This window comes from Sander lucioperca, chromosome 16, assembly GCF_008315115.2.
Source record: "Sander lucioperca isolate FBNREF2018 chromosome 16, SLUC_FBN_1.2, whole genome shotgun sequence".
NCBI classification, from domain to species: Eukaryota; Metazoa; Chordata; class Actinopteri; order Perciformes; family Percidae; genus Sander; species Sander lucioperca.
In genome coordinates this window covers 11,950,610-11,968,005 of record NC_050188.1, presented here as the reverse complement: position 1 = coordinate 11,968,005, position 17,396 = coordinate 11,950,610, and the positions used below count along the sequence as shown (strand labels likewise).

Genomic DNA, 17,396 nt, shown 5'->3' with positions numbered 1-17,396 from the left:
CGGGTTGCAGAATTTGTCCTCAAAACTCTGCTGCATTATTTTTTATTTTAAAAATAATTGGCAAATGTATTGGCAAGTGCATTCCATTTTTTTTTGTACTTATCTGAAATGTTTCAAAAAGTAAAAAAAAAATAAAATAAATCCACCAATAACACAGCCCCCAGCCACACAGTAAGAGCCTCAAAGGAGCAGGCAAAGAGCTGCAGACGGCTCAAGAGCCACAGGTTCGCCACCCCTGCTCTATAGGTTTCCAACAAGTAACAGAGTCAGGACTAAGTTAATCTGATAATGATCTCAAAGCAAATGTCCAAAATAATGACCATGTTTAAAATTATGAATTAAAAGTCCACTCTCTGATTTGGGATGTTGGAGAGTAGTCAGCTTTATGCAGGTTGTTTTCCCACCCCAAATACATGTTGACCCAGTAGTCAGTTGGAGGTGGTAAAGGTAACATGGAGAAGAAAATAATTTGTGGTAGTATGTCCATGTTAACTATTGATACCCAAGCTTGTAGTGATTTTGGGAGGTAAGACCATCGATCAAGACCAGGTTAAATTAAATCATAGATTATAGATGCCCTGGAAGTTTTTATTAGCAATACTAATTAATGAGGGCAAAACGTCCACCCCCAAGTAGTCTATATCCTCGACTAGGGATGTAACGGTATGAAAATTTAACCTCACGGTTATAGTGACCAAAATTATCACGGTTTTCGGTGTTATCGCGGTATTTTTAAAAGTGTGTTCAATATGTTCAGAAAGTACTGATAGGCCTACACAAGCTGATATAGTTTCAAAAAGTGTAACAGTGTTTATTATATTACAAAAATATAGGCAATAGGCTTGTAAAAACTATTGAAAACTGGCTGCTGAAACAGCGGCCCGCTGTAGGGGGTCCGGTAAGAACTGGAACCAGAGATGTCTGACTTTGAGATCCAGGAAGATTAATTTACAACTCCAACATGAAGTTAACTATGAAGTTGTATTTGACGTTACATGTGAAGTTGGATGTGGTTCTGAAATATAAGCAAATAATAATGCACATTAATAAGCATCTGACTTACTATGAACATTATTTACCAAAACTACATTTTATAGCCACCAGCATATAACAAGAAACAATACTAAGAATTACATTAATTTCTCTGTAATAATTAACATAAATGTAACATATTGCTCAGTAACACAAACTGAGAATAAGCCACATCTATTACAGCACACATATCCATAACGGAGCAAACAGTGTAATACACCTTCAATAGCTAAGCATGTTCAATACAGCAATTTATTTTACCTCATAATTATTACTTAGGTAGCCTATCTTTGAAGTAAATAAAAGAAATTCTACAAATGGAGGGAAAAAGATCAATAAAGAATTCTCAAAGAAGGCTGGCTTGCCCAGGGCCAGGCCAGCTCAGCGACGTCTTTTTCCTGTCGCGTCCCGCTGTCTCTCCTACCTACATTGGCCCAGCACCCTGTCCCTTCTCCCTTTTCTACCTGCCTGTGCACTGTGCGCAGTGCTGCTGCACATGAAGAGAGAGGAGAGGATGGGCTGCTCCTCATTGAGTCACAGAACAGAAGGCAAAGGAGACTGTTTTGGCGGCCACAGGAGAGAAATACCTTGCGTGCCCGCTGGACAATACTAGTCGCTTTTTTGAAGAAATAAAAGTCGCTAAGGGGGTCTGAAAAGTCGCTAAAGCTATTGACAAAGTCGCTAAGTTGGCAACACTGGAAAGGCATAGAAAAAAGTCTGTTAACATGCTGCCACATTCTGTCCCCCTTCTTCTGTCTGAGCGCAATGCGCCTGCGCGGCAACTTCAGGAGCCTCGGATGAAGTTGGGAAGGATTAAACACAGGGTTTCCACACCGTGGCAATGCACCGCGATAATAAGAATATTTTAAATGAAAAGGGTAATTGTTACCGTCAACATTTTTACCGTGGTTTACCGTTATACCGGTAATTGTTACATCCCTATCCTCAACGTATCCCTCACTTATGGGATTGCTCCGGTGCCAAAGGAAATTCCGCCGGATGTCCCTCATTTAGGCCAGATATCCGTCACCTTCCTCTTCCTTTGTGTTGGCGTTCTAACCTCTGGTGGATTTGTGAGGACTATGGTTAACTGCTCCTCAGATCTCTGCAGGGTAAATCCAGACAGCTAGCTAGACTATCTGTCCAATCTGAGTTTTCTGTTGCACGACTTAAACTACTTTTGAACGTACACGTTCCACCAAAACAAGTTCCTTCTCAAGGCTATTTTGCAGAGGCACTGTGGCTCAGTCCGGCACTTAGCACCACCCAAGACGATTGTGATTGGTTTAAAAAATGCCAATAAACCAGAGCATGTTTTTCTCCCATCCAGGAATGCTGTGGGGACTAGACAGACCTTCCTCAGCAGTGCTGTAGTTGCCTTGGCCAAAAAATAGCACTTCAAACGTACCGCAGAGACTACAGCCGACGTTCTGCGCACGCAGTACAAAAAACGGATATCGTTGCTATGATACCCATGACAAACAGCAATTGCTTGAGCAGCGTACAGAGCCTACGTTCCCCTTTGCTTCACTCCTCGCCGGGAAGACAGCTGTAACCGGGACTGTGCCTCACCCAATCTGTCATCCATTCTCTCGGCAAAGAAGTCTCCCTACGTGGGAGCGAAGCGGAACTACCGAACTACCGGCTGCTGGCTTGTTAGCTAACGTTAGCTTGCTAATTTCACCCACCCAAATTGCCTTCATTATACACTGGTTACAGAAAATTAGCCACACAAAATTGTCAATTATCTGGCGATAGCAATGTGCTTTCCTTCCATTCGACAAAATGCGTGTGAAGTTATAATATATAAGTAATAGAGGTCTATTACGGTCTTTATATTAAACATCACGATATAGGATATTAGTTTATTACGGTTTATTTTGTAATATGTAGCTTTGTAGAGATCTTTTTAAAAGACATGTTATTGTTGCAATAAATACACCTAACACGAGAAGTTAGGTGGCCTAGCTATATCTTGTTGGACGTTTGCCTTCTTATGGACCGTGGTAGAAGTTCTAGGTGACATCTGAAATAACGCTTTGGTCAACAAAGTCTTTTAAAAGTTTTATTTCTTGCAAGAAAGTTTCAATACATCACAGCACAAGGTCTGGAAGAATGATACAAAAGAATCACTTGCTTAAAAACCCTCTCACAAGCTGGCAGAAAGGGTAGGGGTGTAAGATTAACAGCCCTGACCAGCTGACGGCACCTGGGAGGGGGTGAATTACTAGCCCTTCTGACTATCATTCCATCTGACATCTGACCTCCAAATCTGGGACTGAAATGGGAGGTAGAGAAAAAACTGTCTCTACACTTTAGATAAACAGAAGAACATACAGTTTGGCTATCGGGATCCATACATCAACATAGGGGTAAAGAGTTCATGCTGCTAAAAACAAACAAAACAAAACAAGTCAATAGTAAGATATGTTAAAAGACAATTATGTGATTTTCTATTACAGGACAAAATGTGAAAAATTAGTTATTCCAATAGTTCGAACCTTAGGAGGAACATTTAAATGTCATTCTTGACCAGTTTTGACAGCTCTCATCTTGATCAGATGAGATGAAAAATGAAGGGTGCCTTGTGTGTGCTCGTTACAGTCATTTGAACATTAATAATAAAATATTGAAATATTAATGATGTTTTTTATATTCATTTTGGGTTAATTGTTATACTTATCAAATAATAATTAAAAAAATCTTTGGAATAATATGCAAATTAATCATTGGATTAATCGACTCATCTAAAAAATAATCATTAGATTAATCAATGACAAAAATAATCATTATAGACAGTCCTAATCAGCATACAACAATATGACATGAGTCGGGGGCGATAGATATAATTTTCAGGGGGCACTGACCATTTTAAAGAGTAGTCTTGTCAGCAAGAGCGTGATAAGGTTACATTGGTTTATATTAGGGCTGTCAAAATTGGCCAAAAATGGCGTTTGAATATTCCTTCTAAAAAAAACAGAGGTTTGAATAAATTTGAATATCTTCTCTGCCGTTCACCTCGAGCTGAGAGCTTCCGGCTGCATTCAGATCTGCTCACGGTCTGTGTACCGTAGCTTCTTGCAGATCAATGTGCGGGTCCCTCAGCACCTCCATCTTCACGTCAGCAGGAGTAGGGAACCATTTAGGGAGTGTGGATTAACAAAACCTGATGCATTCCACCTGATTGGCCTACTTTTTTTCTTGAGCTTTGCAGAGCCCGATAGTGGAGAAAACAGACCAGAATCTATGCATTCCTTCATGAAGTCCCAGTCACAAAAATAGTTCAGTTCTCTTTGAAAGACATGAACATCATGAAGCTGGCGGCCGAGGCAATGCAACCCGAGGTTGATGGTTGATTGATCATAACGGTTCCATTTTAGATCCCCTAAAGACTTTTGCACAGTACTGTATATGTTCCGGCTCAGTGTTGTAATGCTCATTTTTATGCAGATGATAGCATTCTGTTCACCACAAACCAGCCAGCCCTTCTCCAGGTTACAGTCCACTTTCAATGACCTCCAGACCTTCCAGTTAAGTTTAAATCTTGTTCTCACCACTGTCTGGTCACAAAAAATGTCAGGGGTTGTGATTGTTCCTAAACGGAGGCAAGTTGTTGAATGGTGCAGTTGTCTTGGTTTTGTCTGACGTCCCAGTTTTCTTCAATTTGTGTTTCCTGTAGATGTTCAGCAGCTGTCGGTGGTTAAAGAAGAGGTTCCCCCTGAGCAGCAGGAGTATAGCTCCATCGTGGACCAGGAGGAGCCAGAGCCCCCCCCAAACATTAAAGAGGAACAGGAGGGACTGTGGAGCAGTCAGGAGGGAGAGCAGCTTCAAGGGCTGGAGGAGGCTGATATCACCAAGTTCCCATTCACTCCTGTTCCTGTGAAGAGTGGAGATGATGAAGAGGAAGCTCAGTCCTCACAGCTTCATCAGAGACAAACTCAACACATGGAAACAGAAGCTGATGGAGAGGACTGTGGAGGACCAGAACCAGCCAGGAACTCACATCCACTTTTCCAACCAGAGACTGAAGACCAGACTGGAGACTCTTCTGAACCTGAGACTGATGACAGTGCTGATTGGAAGGAGACCAGAGAACCTCAGTCAGCTTTAAAGACTTTAAAACGTAATTCAAGATGTAAGAAACCATTCAGCTGCTCTGAGTGTGAGAGAAGATTTGGGACCAAGCAACATCTGAAGACACACATGAGAACTCACACAGGAGAGAAACCTTTCAGGTGCTCTGAGTGTGGGAGGAAATTTGACCGCAAAGGAAGTCTGAATAGACACATGAGAACTCACACAGGAGAAAAACCTTTCTGCTGCTCCATCTGTAAGAAATCTTTTACACACAGTGCAAATTTAGGCTCACACATGACAGTCCACACAAGGGAAAAAAGATTTAGCTGCAGTGTTTGTGACAAGACATTTCAGTGGCTTAATCAGGTCAAAAGACATAAATGTGTTGGTCGTAAGTCATCACAGCTTCATCAGAGTCAAACGGAGGAGAACAGAGAGGCAGAGCCTCCAGCCAGCAGAGAAACTCAACACATGGTAACAGAAGCTGATGGAGAGGACTGTGGAGGACCAGAACCAGCCAGGAACTCACATCCACTTTTACAACCAGAGACTGAAGACCAGACTGGAGACTCTTCTGAACCTGAGACTGATGACAGTGCTGATTGGAAGGAGACCAGAGAACCTCAGTCAGCTCGAAACTCTCTGAAAGATGAATCAAAATGTAAGAAAACATTCAGCTGCTCTAAGTGTGGGAAAAGATTTGGCCGCAAGCAACATCTGAAGAGACACATGATGACTCACACAGGAGAGAAACCTTTCAGCTGCTCAGTGTGTGGGAAATCTTTTACACAGAGTGGAGATTTACCAAAACACATGAGAATCCACACAGGAGAAAAACCTTTCAGCTGCTCACATTGTGATAAAAGATTTATCCAGAAGGGAGATCTGAAGAGACACATGATAATTCACACAGGAGAGAAAACATTCAGCTGCTCACTTTGTGATAAAAGATTTGTCCAGAAGGGAGATCTGAAGAGACACACGAAAACTCACACAGGAGAAAAAGCTTTCAGCTGCTCAGTCTGTAAGAAATCTTTTACAGAGAGAGGAAGTGTAAAGACACACATGATAATCCACACAGGGGAGATGCCATTTAGCTGCTCTGAGTGTGGAAAAAGATTTAACCACAACTCAAATCTGAAGAAACACTTGAGAACTCATACAGGAGAGAAACCTTTCAGCTGCTCAGTCTGTGATCAAAGATTTGGCCTCAAGACACATCTGAAGACTCACATGACAACTCACACAGGAGAGAAAGCTTTCAGCTGCTCAGTCTGTAAGAAATCTTTTAGGCAGACTAGCCATTTAAAATATCACATGAAACAACACACAGGAGAGGAACCGTCTACTTCCTGTGTTAGTGACATCAGAAAGCAGTAGGAGTGGAGCTCCAGCGTGGACCAGGAGCAGCCGGAGAATCTCAGCCAGGTTGGAACTCTCTGAACCATAGAAATAAAATGGATAGTAAGGCCATTTCCGTTCAAATCAACGTAGCTTATTCAGCTCATTATCTGTGAACGATGTGGCGAGTTGGTGACGTTAAGGCGGAGTTAGCATGCTAATGTTAGCCCAATAACAAGATGTTCTCCCGCTGGCTGGTTCCGCCGTGAACAGAGAATGAGCTGAACAGCGGGCTGGGTCCAGTGACGGACTGGTATCAAGAAACGGCCCTGGCATTTGCAACACACCTGCCCAATTTTCAACCCACACCAACCTCACCCAAACTTTGAAATTAAAAGCCCCAAAAACATACAGAGAATGTAAAAATTGAGAACACACACTGAAATAACACGCATTACTTTCAGTACAGTCGGTGACATATGCCAACAACAATTTAACATCTAAGAGCGTCGGCAGATCTACAACAATGATATGCTCCACTAAAGGCACATTCTGCACTAATACAACGCCTTGGGGTTTTTTGGGATGGGGAACACTGAGCTAAACTTTGGTGACCATATATCTACATGACAGTTGAGGTCCAGAGCTTTCTATAGCAGCTGGTCCTATATTTGTAGCACCTTCTGTTGCTAAATGACAATCCTTCAAACACGTACTGGGTTCAAGGTTCAGAGATCAGTCAGTATTTCAAGCAGGAGTAATGTCTCCTCTTCAGACTGACATATGTTACTGCCGAGGTAGGTGTGTTTGCTATAGTCCTACGACAACGTTTTAATTTTTACATATCATGGAGACTTTGCAGGCGATACTTTATTGTCCGCAGGGATTCTTTCCTTGAGTTCAAATGCTTTACACATAACACTTTTATCATAAAGCTGACATATACTTACAATAAAGAACAACATAAACAAAGTGATATGTAGTCAGACTGAAGCACATCACACAGCCACAATCTATTGCTCATCTTTCACAAACAGTGACAAGAGCATCCTACACACAACCAGTGTTGGGCAAGTTACTTTTAAAAAGTAATTAGGTACAGTTACTAGTTACTTCTTTCAAAAAGTAACTAAATTAGTTATTCAGTTATAAGTTATGAAAGTAACTAGTTACTTCAGAAAGTAGCTATTGCATTACTTTCAAGTACATTTTTAAATGCGAAAATGTGACCCCACCTCCACCTACCCCTCTTTAATGGAACTTAAAATACATACATGTTGAATTATTTATGATAAATCTGAATATTATAATGAAATGGACACTTAATACAATACATTATTAACAGAAACAATGTACACAAATCTAAACTATTTTAATGTTGCTGTGGGACAAAGTGAGACTAGCCTCCAATTAGATGCCATGTATGTAGATATGATGTTTATATAGTGGATCCATACCAATAACAACACCTCAACAGGCCACAACTGGGCTAAATTAAATTACGCTTGTTAAGCACTATACCAAAAGTAAATAACAAATATATACACTCTTTGTAGTGCAAATAACGTAAGTGGCCTGATGATGCCAGGTGATAGAGCGAGGGAGAAATGAGAGAGTGACGGCGATTAGCTTCCGAGCGAGTAGTGACTCTAGTCATATAGTGAGAGAAACAAAGTGTCTCTCCTGTGTTTTCTGACCACGGTGGAACATCTGGAGCAGGAGAAGTTAACTATCTCCTTGATTTCATAACGCCATACCTGTCTCTCTCTCGTTGACTGACTCGCTTGTGTTGTTCGTTGTGTGTCCGACTATGCGTGCTTTCGAACACCCGCCCAACTCTACCTCTGATTGGCTAACCATGACATTTTACTCAACCTCAGCCAATCGTCAGCATTTATGCGCTTGCGTCGTGCACTGCCCACTAACCAAGGAAGAACAGTAAAAAAAAGTCTTTGCCTCTCGGATCAGACTCAGAGATCTAGTTGGTCTGATGAAAAAAACACAGCTTCAAATATAGTAACGCGCCGCATTTTTTGGCAGTAACGGTAACGGCGTTATGAAGATGGGAAGAGTAATCAGTTAGATTACTCATTACTGAAAAAAAGTAACGCCGTTATTTATAACGCCGTTATTTATAACGCCGTTATTCCCATCACTGCACACAACCCAATATCATGAAGCTATTGCAAAACCCCTGCAGCTTAAAGCAACATTATTTAAAGTTTTAATTAAGATAGGTCCGAATAGGCCTATAATTTAGAAATCGGGGTACCCTATATCTTCTGCCAGAGGATATGAGCTCATTGGCATGGAGAATAAAGATAGATCAGACCATATTCTCTGTGCTTGCCTGGAGAGACTGGTTTCTATTCCTCTCCACAACCTTCATGACAGTCACCTGACAAGCAAGCTTTAAATGAGATATTTTTAGATATTGTCATGCTTTCTGACATATGAATATGCTCTGTAATGCAGCCTTGTATAACATAAACCCTCTGATTCACCGTGAGTGTCTGCTCTAAATGATAACACACACTTTGAACACGGGCCTTCCAGCCAGGTGTTGTCCCTATGAACACCAAGGTGCCTACAGGAGCAGAGCCCATTGATTGGTTGATCAGTTATGACCTCTGACCCCCTCTGACCCATGTCACCACCCTTTCCTCAGCTTGTGAAATGGTTGAATGAGATTGTTGGCATGGCACCACTGCACACAGGTCTCCGTTTCAGCAGAATAGGCAGAAGTACTTGTGTCTGTGTGCAGTAGGCTGAGGTGCAACTGTGCCAAAAATGCCAAAACACATGTTGTATATGTACACATACCCATACAAAGCTATATACATCTTACTCTGTGAACAGAAACCTCGGCAACAATCTGCTTATCCTTTTTAATTTCCTGAAAATGTTTCCTAAAACTAGTCCCTTCTTAGTTTTGAAAAGGTAGTCTCTCAGTAAAGGCTACAAAGGTTAGGATGGCTACAAGCTATAACCACGGTGATGGATATGAGGATCATCTTCTGAATATACCGTATTTTCCGGACCATAAGTCGCTCCGGAGTATAAGTCGCATCAGTCAAAAAATGCGTCATGAAGAGGAAAAAAAACATATATAAGTCGCACTGGACTATAAGTCGCATTTATTTAGATATTGATTTCACAAAATCCAAGACCAAGAACAGACATTTAATCTGGAAAGGCAAGTTATTCAACTACACAGTAGCACACAGAACAACTACCAGGGCGTGGAGACGTAACTGCAGCGTTGACGAGCCTCTCCCAGCAGGACGCTGTTCAAGCACCCATCTGTGGACTCGTTCCTCCAGCTCCGGCCATCTTGCTTTCAGCCCGCGATTAGCCGATTAGCCGATTAGCTTTCTTTGTTTCCTTCATTGCAGTAAGAGTCACCTTTTCGCCAGTCCCTCACAAGTTTCTCTCTCACTCCAAACTTTCTTTCTGCTGCTCGATTACTGTTTTCGGCTGCGTATTTTACTACCTGCAGTCACCTGCAGTTTCTTTTATAGTTATAGTTATAGTTATAGTTCAGTTATAGTTGTCAGAAGCCTAGAGCGCCCTCTGGCGGCTTTAGACGGTAATGTTTTTAGCATGAAATAACATTTAAAAACGTGAAATTATAAATATTTTGATATATAAGTCGCACCTGACTATAAGTCGCAGGACCAGCCAAAGTATGAAAAGAAAGTGCGACTTATAGTCCGGAAAATACGGTAATAATGTGTTAGGCCCACCATAAATTGATATTTCAAAAAAGTCATTTATTTTAAACAATGAATAATGCAGTGTGATTTTAAATCTTACTAAGTCCCACACATTAATATACTCATGTTTTTTCCGTTTAGTCTTTGCTATTAACATTCATCAACTGCAAAATTAGAAAATTGCGTTGGTGCATAACTTACTGGAACAAAGCTGAGCAACGTGTTGCTGGTGAAAATAACACTGATTATATATATGTACATTGAAGCGATACTGGCGTTAAAGACCCGCTGACCGCTGTCTGATTCTCTGAATGAATGCCCGCATTGCATTGTGGGATATCGGCTTTGCATGCACTCAGCTCGGCTCATATTGTAGTGTTCTGTTTTACAGCATACTGTAATATTTCACCGGCAATAAGACCGAAATAATATTATTAAAATAAAGAAATGAATACCATGATAACATCTAAATAAATGTTGATAGATGTAGCATTATAGTTTTAAAAATATCAATAAACAACAAGGCAATCCAGCGTCCCTGGCCGAAATAGACCGAAATAATAACATTAAAAGAAATACATGTAAACCATGATAAGATCTGGTGAATAAATGTTGATTAAAACAGCGGTTATTGGGCTAAAAATACAAATACTGCCACAGATTTCGAGTTAAGGGGCCGTCTTTTATATCCGACGGTGAGGGATTAACATGAATGTCTATCTGACGGACCCCCACGTTGTAAAACGACGCAAAAGGTACACCTCTTTCGTTGGAACTTAACGCCAGGGGTCCTTGACCATGTGTCAGACATTTGACGAGTAGGGAGTGAGACTGTGTTGGGGTAGTACACTCATTGAGTGTGAATAACGTAGCTTTGAAATTAGTAACTCTGCCTACCGAGAGAACCCCTCCCACGCAGCTCGCTGCACTACAATCTTGAATATTTTTGGCTGCATGCATAAAATAATTTATAAAAATAAACAGATTATTGTTATTATCAGTAGTGTCACAGAGAGGGCGGCCCTTCTGGCATTTATCCAAATTCCAGGTGGCCAGTCTGTAACTTGCTGGGTCTAACGTTAGTGGTCCGCTGACCCGTTGTCACTGGGTCTAACTGTCCCTCCTCACTCCCTGCAACTCTGAGAACTTATCCTGAGCTGCGTTGGGCGGCTCTCCTCTCAGCGAGCTGCAACACAGTTTACGGCCTCGCTGATGTGCATTGTCACCATGACAACTTAGAACAATCGCCATTTTGTTGTGGACCAATCAAATGACCACGGGAAACAGTTCAACGGCCTTTCTATCCATTTTAATCTATGCTCTGAACGCTGTAATCTGTAAACTGTGGACGCTGATCTCTACTTAAATGTTTGAATTTTGTCTAAGGACAATTAATGTACTGTATTAGTACAAACTGAACACATGGAAACAGAAGCTGATGGAGAGGACTGTGGAGGACCAGAACCAGCCAGGAACTCACATCCACTTTTACAACCAGAGACTGAAGACCAGACTGGAGCCTCTTCTGATCCTGAGGCTGATGACAGTGCTGATTGGAAGGAGACCAGAGAACCTCAGTCAGCTTTAAACTCTCTGAAACATGATTCAAGATGTAAGAAATCATTCAGGAAGATTTGGCCGCAAAGGAAGTCTGAAGAGACACATGAGAACTCACACAGGAGAAAAACCTTTTAGCTGCTCAGTCTGTAAGAAATCTTTTACACAGAGAGGAAGTTTACGGTCACACATGAGAATCTGCACAGGAGGAAAAAGCATTTAGCTGCAGTGTTTATTAAAACAGATTCACTCGGCGATCTCAGCTCCAAACTCACAAGTGTGATCGTCCTCAATCCTCCGAGCTTTATCAAAGACAAACTAAACAGAGATGAGCGGAAGCTGATCGAGCCGACTCCGGAGGATTGTAGTTTTGGTGAATATATTTTATTCTAATGATTTATATTGTTCTTTCTGTTTCATAATATTTCAATCAGCCTTTTACTTTGTAACTAGCAAGGAAGATAATACATCATATCATAAAGGAAAGTAAACTCAACAACCTACATCTGTATACTTAACCCTTGTGTTGTCTTCCCATCCACCATGAACCGGTTGTCCTTATGGGTCAATATTGAAAATGAACTTTTTTGGGGCACTTATTCCAACGTTTTATTCGCTTTTGTAACGCTTTTTTTTTTTTTTTTTTTTTTTTTTAAATTCATGTTCAATAAACCTAATTTAAATGACTTTATACTTAATTTTTGGGTTTAAAAAAATCTACAATTATGAATTATTTGGATTGACAGTTAAGATCAGAGGATGTTGAGTGAGTCGCAGACTGGATACTGTACATACAAATTACATGCATGCATCCACGTTATTTCTGGGCAATTTGGTTGAAAGAACCCCATATTTCTGATATAAAAAAGTTTGAAAACGGGTCAAATTTGACCCGAGGACAACACAAGGGTTAAAATAGGAGAAACCAAAAGACACATCGCTGTTGTTTGACTCATAATATATCATATAACACTGTCTGACTCTCTGTTACTGGGTATTATGTTGAACGTTTCTCATTTATTAAATAATTGGCATTGGTCTCGGCCTTGAAAACCCACTATCGGTCGATGGCTAACCTGTACTTATTTCTGTCTGTGCTGCTGCTGCTGAATTTTCGATGACTTTATCTTATCAGAATCAGAAAAGCTTTATTGCCAAGTACGTTTTTTACACATAAAAGGAATTTGTTTTGGTGTTTGGTTATCACTTCTAGCATCTGTTTGTCTTTTATTATTAATATCAATTCATATTTTGGTTCAGTGGAAATATAAAGTGAAGATGAAAGTGTTACCTATTGTAACTCTGATATTACAGGGTTTCCACGGGGTCTAAAAAAAGTCTAAAAATGTCAAAATTGTAGGCCTTTAAAAAGTCTTAATTCCCAAAAAGTATTGTGTTCTATGTCTTCAATAATTTAAAAAAGGACTTATATTTTCTTACGTTCATGTAATGCTGCCTCTGATGCTCATTGAAATGTTTTTATTTTTTTATTCTGTGGTGTTGTAGTTATTCCTTTCGCTCATCCAAATATAAAATTTTAAATAATTTATGTACAGATAAATGACTCTGTCGCTTTTCTTCAATTTGAATGAAGTACTTTTTAGACTTTGCATTCCGTTTTACTTTCCTGTCCTGATAAAGGTCTTACATTGAATAATCTGAAAATTTGACTTGATTTTGACTAGATTTGGTTGAAACCTGCAGAAACTCTGATATTATGACTTTTATGTGTTCACATTTTCTGTTGTTGTTCTGCCCTCTAGTGTCAGAAACCAGGAGGGACAGTCTGGGTCCACTTCCTGTGGGGAACAGTTTTCAGACTAAAAGACTCTGACATTATTATTATTCCCCTTTTTAAAAGGCGAGATGTTATGATATACCTTACAGCTTGGCACACAGACTCTTTGCACAACTGTCCATGTGATTTTTCTTTTGCTGTTTCAAAAGTTCATTAAAGCACTATCAAACCCTTTGTTTTTAAAATGAATATCAAATGTACTGATTGGATGCTCTATATGTCATAAGTATCAAACTAAATGTCCAAATTTAGCGTCCACGGTCCACGTAGAGTCTAAAGATACTATGTTACACAGGCTCTGTATTCTGCAGACCACTCTTAACTTTCTCTCCTTTTAAAAACTCCCTCGCCCCTCCCCTCCATGAAGTAGCTGATGGTGTACAAACTATATCCCAACATAGGGCCACTGCACAGCAAACTCCAAAAACCAGCGATGAAAAAAGTAGGCCTATCTAAATAAATGTGTGAATCCGTGCATATAAACTAAAATGTTATTTATATAGTGCAACCAATGTAAATTATACATTATTAGCAATACATGCATAATCAAAATGTCTGTTAAAACAAGGAGCTCGACGCACCAGGATCAGTTTTCTAGATGACAATGTATGTTTATTTTAAAACAACCACAAGTAGATTAAGTGTTCATAAACCGCGTAACGGCCAAAAAAAGGCCTAAGTGCCACAAAGTAACAGACTATGCAAAATCTTTCTTTTCCGACAGTAGGTAACAAAATCTTAAAAGTTACAGACTATTCGTTTCTTTATAATAGGCGTACATAAATCACAATCACACTTGGCTAAATATAGGCTACCATCTGGGCGCAGAGATGTAAGACACCGTGTCTATACCTTACGATGATTTCGGTACACCAAACGTAGATTTGTGCTCTGGAGTTCGGCTGAAAAACTCCGCCATGAGACCCTGAATATCCAGATCGTCCAGCGCGCTGTAACAGCGCTCTCTGTCTCTCTGTCACTTTTTGGACGTTTTCTGTGTTGGACGCTGTGTGGAAGCTGGGGGGGGGGGCTCGGGGCTCGGTGGATAAACACGCTGTTTTGGGAGAATAACTGATGTTGCATCTCCATACTGTATGAGCGCATAGGGAGCGCAGGAAGTCTTAAGTTTCTTAAGAAGAAAGAAAGGTCCCAAACTACTGGATGTGGTTTTAAAAGCTGGAACAAATGTACACAGAGCAGGTTGGTTTTCTTTCTAATATGAAAAACATGTAAAGATATGTGCAATGTAGTAGCAGTAACATAATAGTAGTAAGAATAATAAAGATATATGCAGTGTATTAACAGAATATATTATAAGAAAAACAGGATAAATATGGATATTCAGTATGAACCATATAGACAGATATGTAAACCAGTAAATCAGGGTTCCTAAATGTAACAAAAAAATATCCTCATGAAAGATATCAAAACAAAAAAAGTGAAAATAGAATAACGGGGCTTTTATTTTGACAGCGGTCCCCCGGAAGTGGTGTTTGTTGTTGTTTCCCCGTGCTGAGCAGCGGGAGCAGTGAGGAGAGAAGCCGTTAGCTGAATCCAGATCAGGGAATCCCAAACAGCGTTTGTTAGTTTGTTGATCAGAGATGGAGCGACACCGGGAACACACGGAGGAGACCAAGCTGCGGGGAGAAGGTTAGTCTGACAATCTAACTGCTCTCATAATCACGCTAAGCTAACGTTAGCCTGCTAGCCGCATGCAGCTAGCTCCTGAAGCTAACGTGTTTTTATATCAGCTGCTAACTTTATCCTCACAGTCCTTCAGCTGCAAGAACAACATCCGCTGTCCTACATTCAGTTCTGGGAGAAGTACTCAGACTAGAGATGCACCGATTACAACTTTCTAGGCCGATTCCGATTTCCGATTTTCTTTGAGTTAGACCAGCTGATACTGATTTTAGCCGATTCCGATTTCATTTTTTCTAACCACTTTACAGCACACACAAATATTTAGTTTCTATCTTTTCTTTAATAGAACATGTGTTGAACAGATAATGGATCACTATAAAATAGAACTATATAAATTACTCCTGGTGTGGGACATTCACACACATCTAAAGAGCAATGTTAGAACCATTTCCTTCTTTTCACATCAATATCAACTAAAGAAATGTGATTTAGGTTTTTGGTGTCGTCCCTCCACGCCCTACTTTCTCCTTGCAGGTGTTGCATATTGTAAACTTTGTTATCTTCTGCACACACGCTGAAGAATTCCCAAACAGCTGACATGTTGCAGGTTAATTCACCAGGTTCCTACATGTGGAGAATAGCGCCGACACGCCTTCACACCGCGAGCGGGTACGCGGCACACACGGCGGAGAAGTTGAGAGAAAGGAAGAAGAGAGCGTGCTGTGGCGTCCGTGTGTGCGTGCGTCCTAGAGAACTGTAACTGGTATAACTCATGTTGTCATCTGATTCGCAGCTTCCGATTCGGCAGTTAAGGGGAAATTTAAGGGGAACTTAAAACTGTCCGATTGACATCACTAAGTGACTGATCCTCCGTTTTTTGAACCTCTGACTGTATTGAATGAGTGTTAGTCATTAAGGTAAATTATTAATTATGTCTAAAACACACTTTTAGGTTTGTGAAAGCTTTATTGTCTTTATGAGAACACAATAAAGGGAGATTTTACTGTTTTTTTCACACATAGACCACATTAGACCAGGACTAGATCCAAAACCACTACACCTAAACTTGTCAAACCTACGTTCATCTGTTCCAGCTTTAGTTACTAGTTACTTTAGTTACTAGTTACTTTAGTTACTCCGCTATGTTCATCTGTTCCAGCTTTAGTTACTAGTTACTTTAGTTACTTTAGTTACTCCGCTACATTCATCTGTTCCAGCTTTAGTTACTAGTTACTTTAGTTACTAGTTACTTTAGTTACTCCACTACATTCATCTGTTCCAGCTTTAGTTACTAGTTACTTTAGTTACTAGTTACTTTAGTTACTCCAGTCCATTCCTCTGTTCCAGCTTTAGTTACTAGTTACTTTAGTTACTAGTTACTTTAGTTACTCCAGTCCATTCCTCTGTTCCAGCTTTAGTTACTAGTTACTTTAGTTACTAGTTACTTTAGTTACTCCACTCCATTCATCTGTTCCAGCTTTAGTTACTAGTTACTTTAGTTACTAGTTACTTTAGTTACTCCAGTCCATTCCTCTGTTCCAGCTATAGTTACTAGTTACTTTAGTTACTAGTTACTTTAGATTTCATGCCGGTCAACGCTCCAATTAACTGACAACAACGACGCTGAAGTTGTCATCTGATTCGCAGCTTCCGATTTGGCAGTTAAGGGGAAATTTAAGGGGAACTTAAAACTGTCCGATTGACATCACTAAGTGACTGATCCTCCGTTTTTTGAACCTCTGACTGTATTGAATGAGTGTTAGTCATTAAGGTAAATTATTAATTATGTCTAAAACACACTTTCAGATTTGTGAAAGCTTTATTGTCTTTATGAGAACACAATAAAGGGAGATTTTACTGTTTTTTTTTCACATATAGACCACATTAGACCAGGTCCAGGTCCAAAACCGCAACACTTAGACTGGTCAAATCTGGACTACATTATCCCAGAGAGTCTAAGGAATGTTAAAAACACAGTTTGAGATTTGTGAAAGCTTTATTCTATTTGTGAAAATGCAATAAAGGGAGATTTTACTGTTTTTTTCACACATAGACCACATTAGACCAGGACTAGATCCAAAACCACTACACCTAAACTTGTCAAACCTGGACAAGAATTAACCCAGAGAGGCTAAAGAGTCTTAAAAACAGATTTCAGATTAGTAATGCTTTTATAGCAGGTCCACTGTTTAATTTTATTGCCACAGCATGGCCTTTAGTAATTGACATTC

General features: G+C 40.1%; 1 protein-coding gene across 1 annotated transcript in view; it reads left to right on the top strand.

Moving 5' to 3' along the window:
* LOC118493485 (zinc finger protein 84-like) overlaps positions 1-13,557 on the top strand; it is a 33,407-nt gene extending 19,850 nt beyond the window's left edge. Inside the window, exons 4-5 of the mRNA XM_035993435.1 lie at positions 4,710-5,851; positions 13,487-13,557. Coding sequence (XP_035849328.1) covers positions 4,710-5,851; positions 13,487-13,557 — 1,213 coding nt within the window. The remainder of the gene's footprint in view (positions 1-4,709; positions 5,852-13,486) is intronic.
* The last annotated feature ends 3,839 nt before the right edge of the window (positions 13,558-17,396 follow it).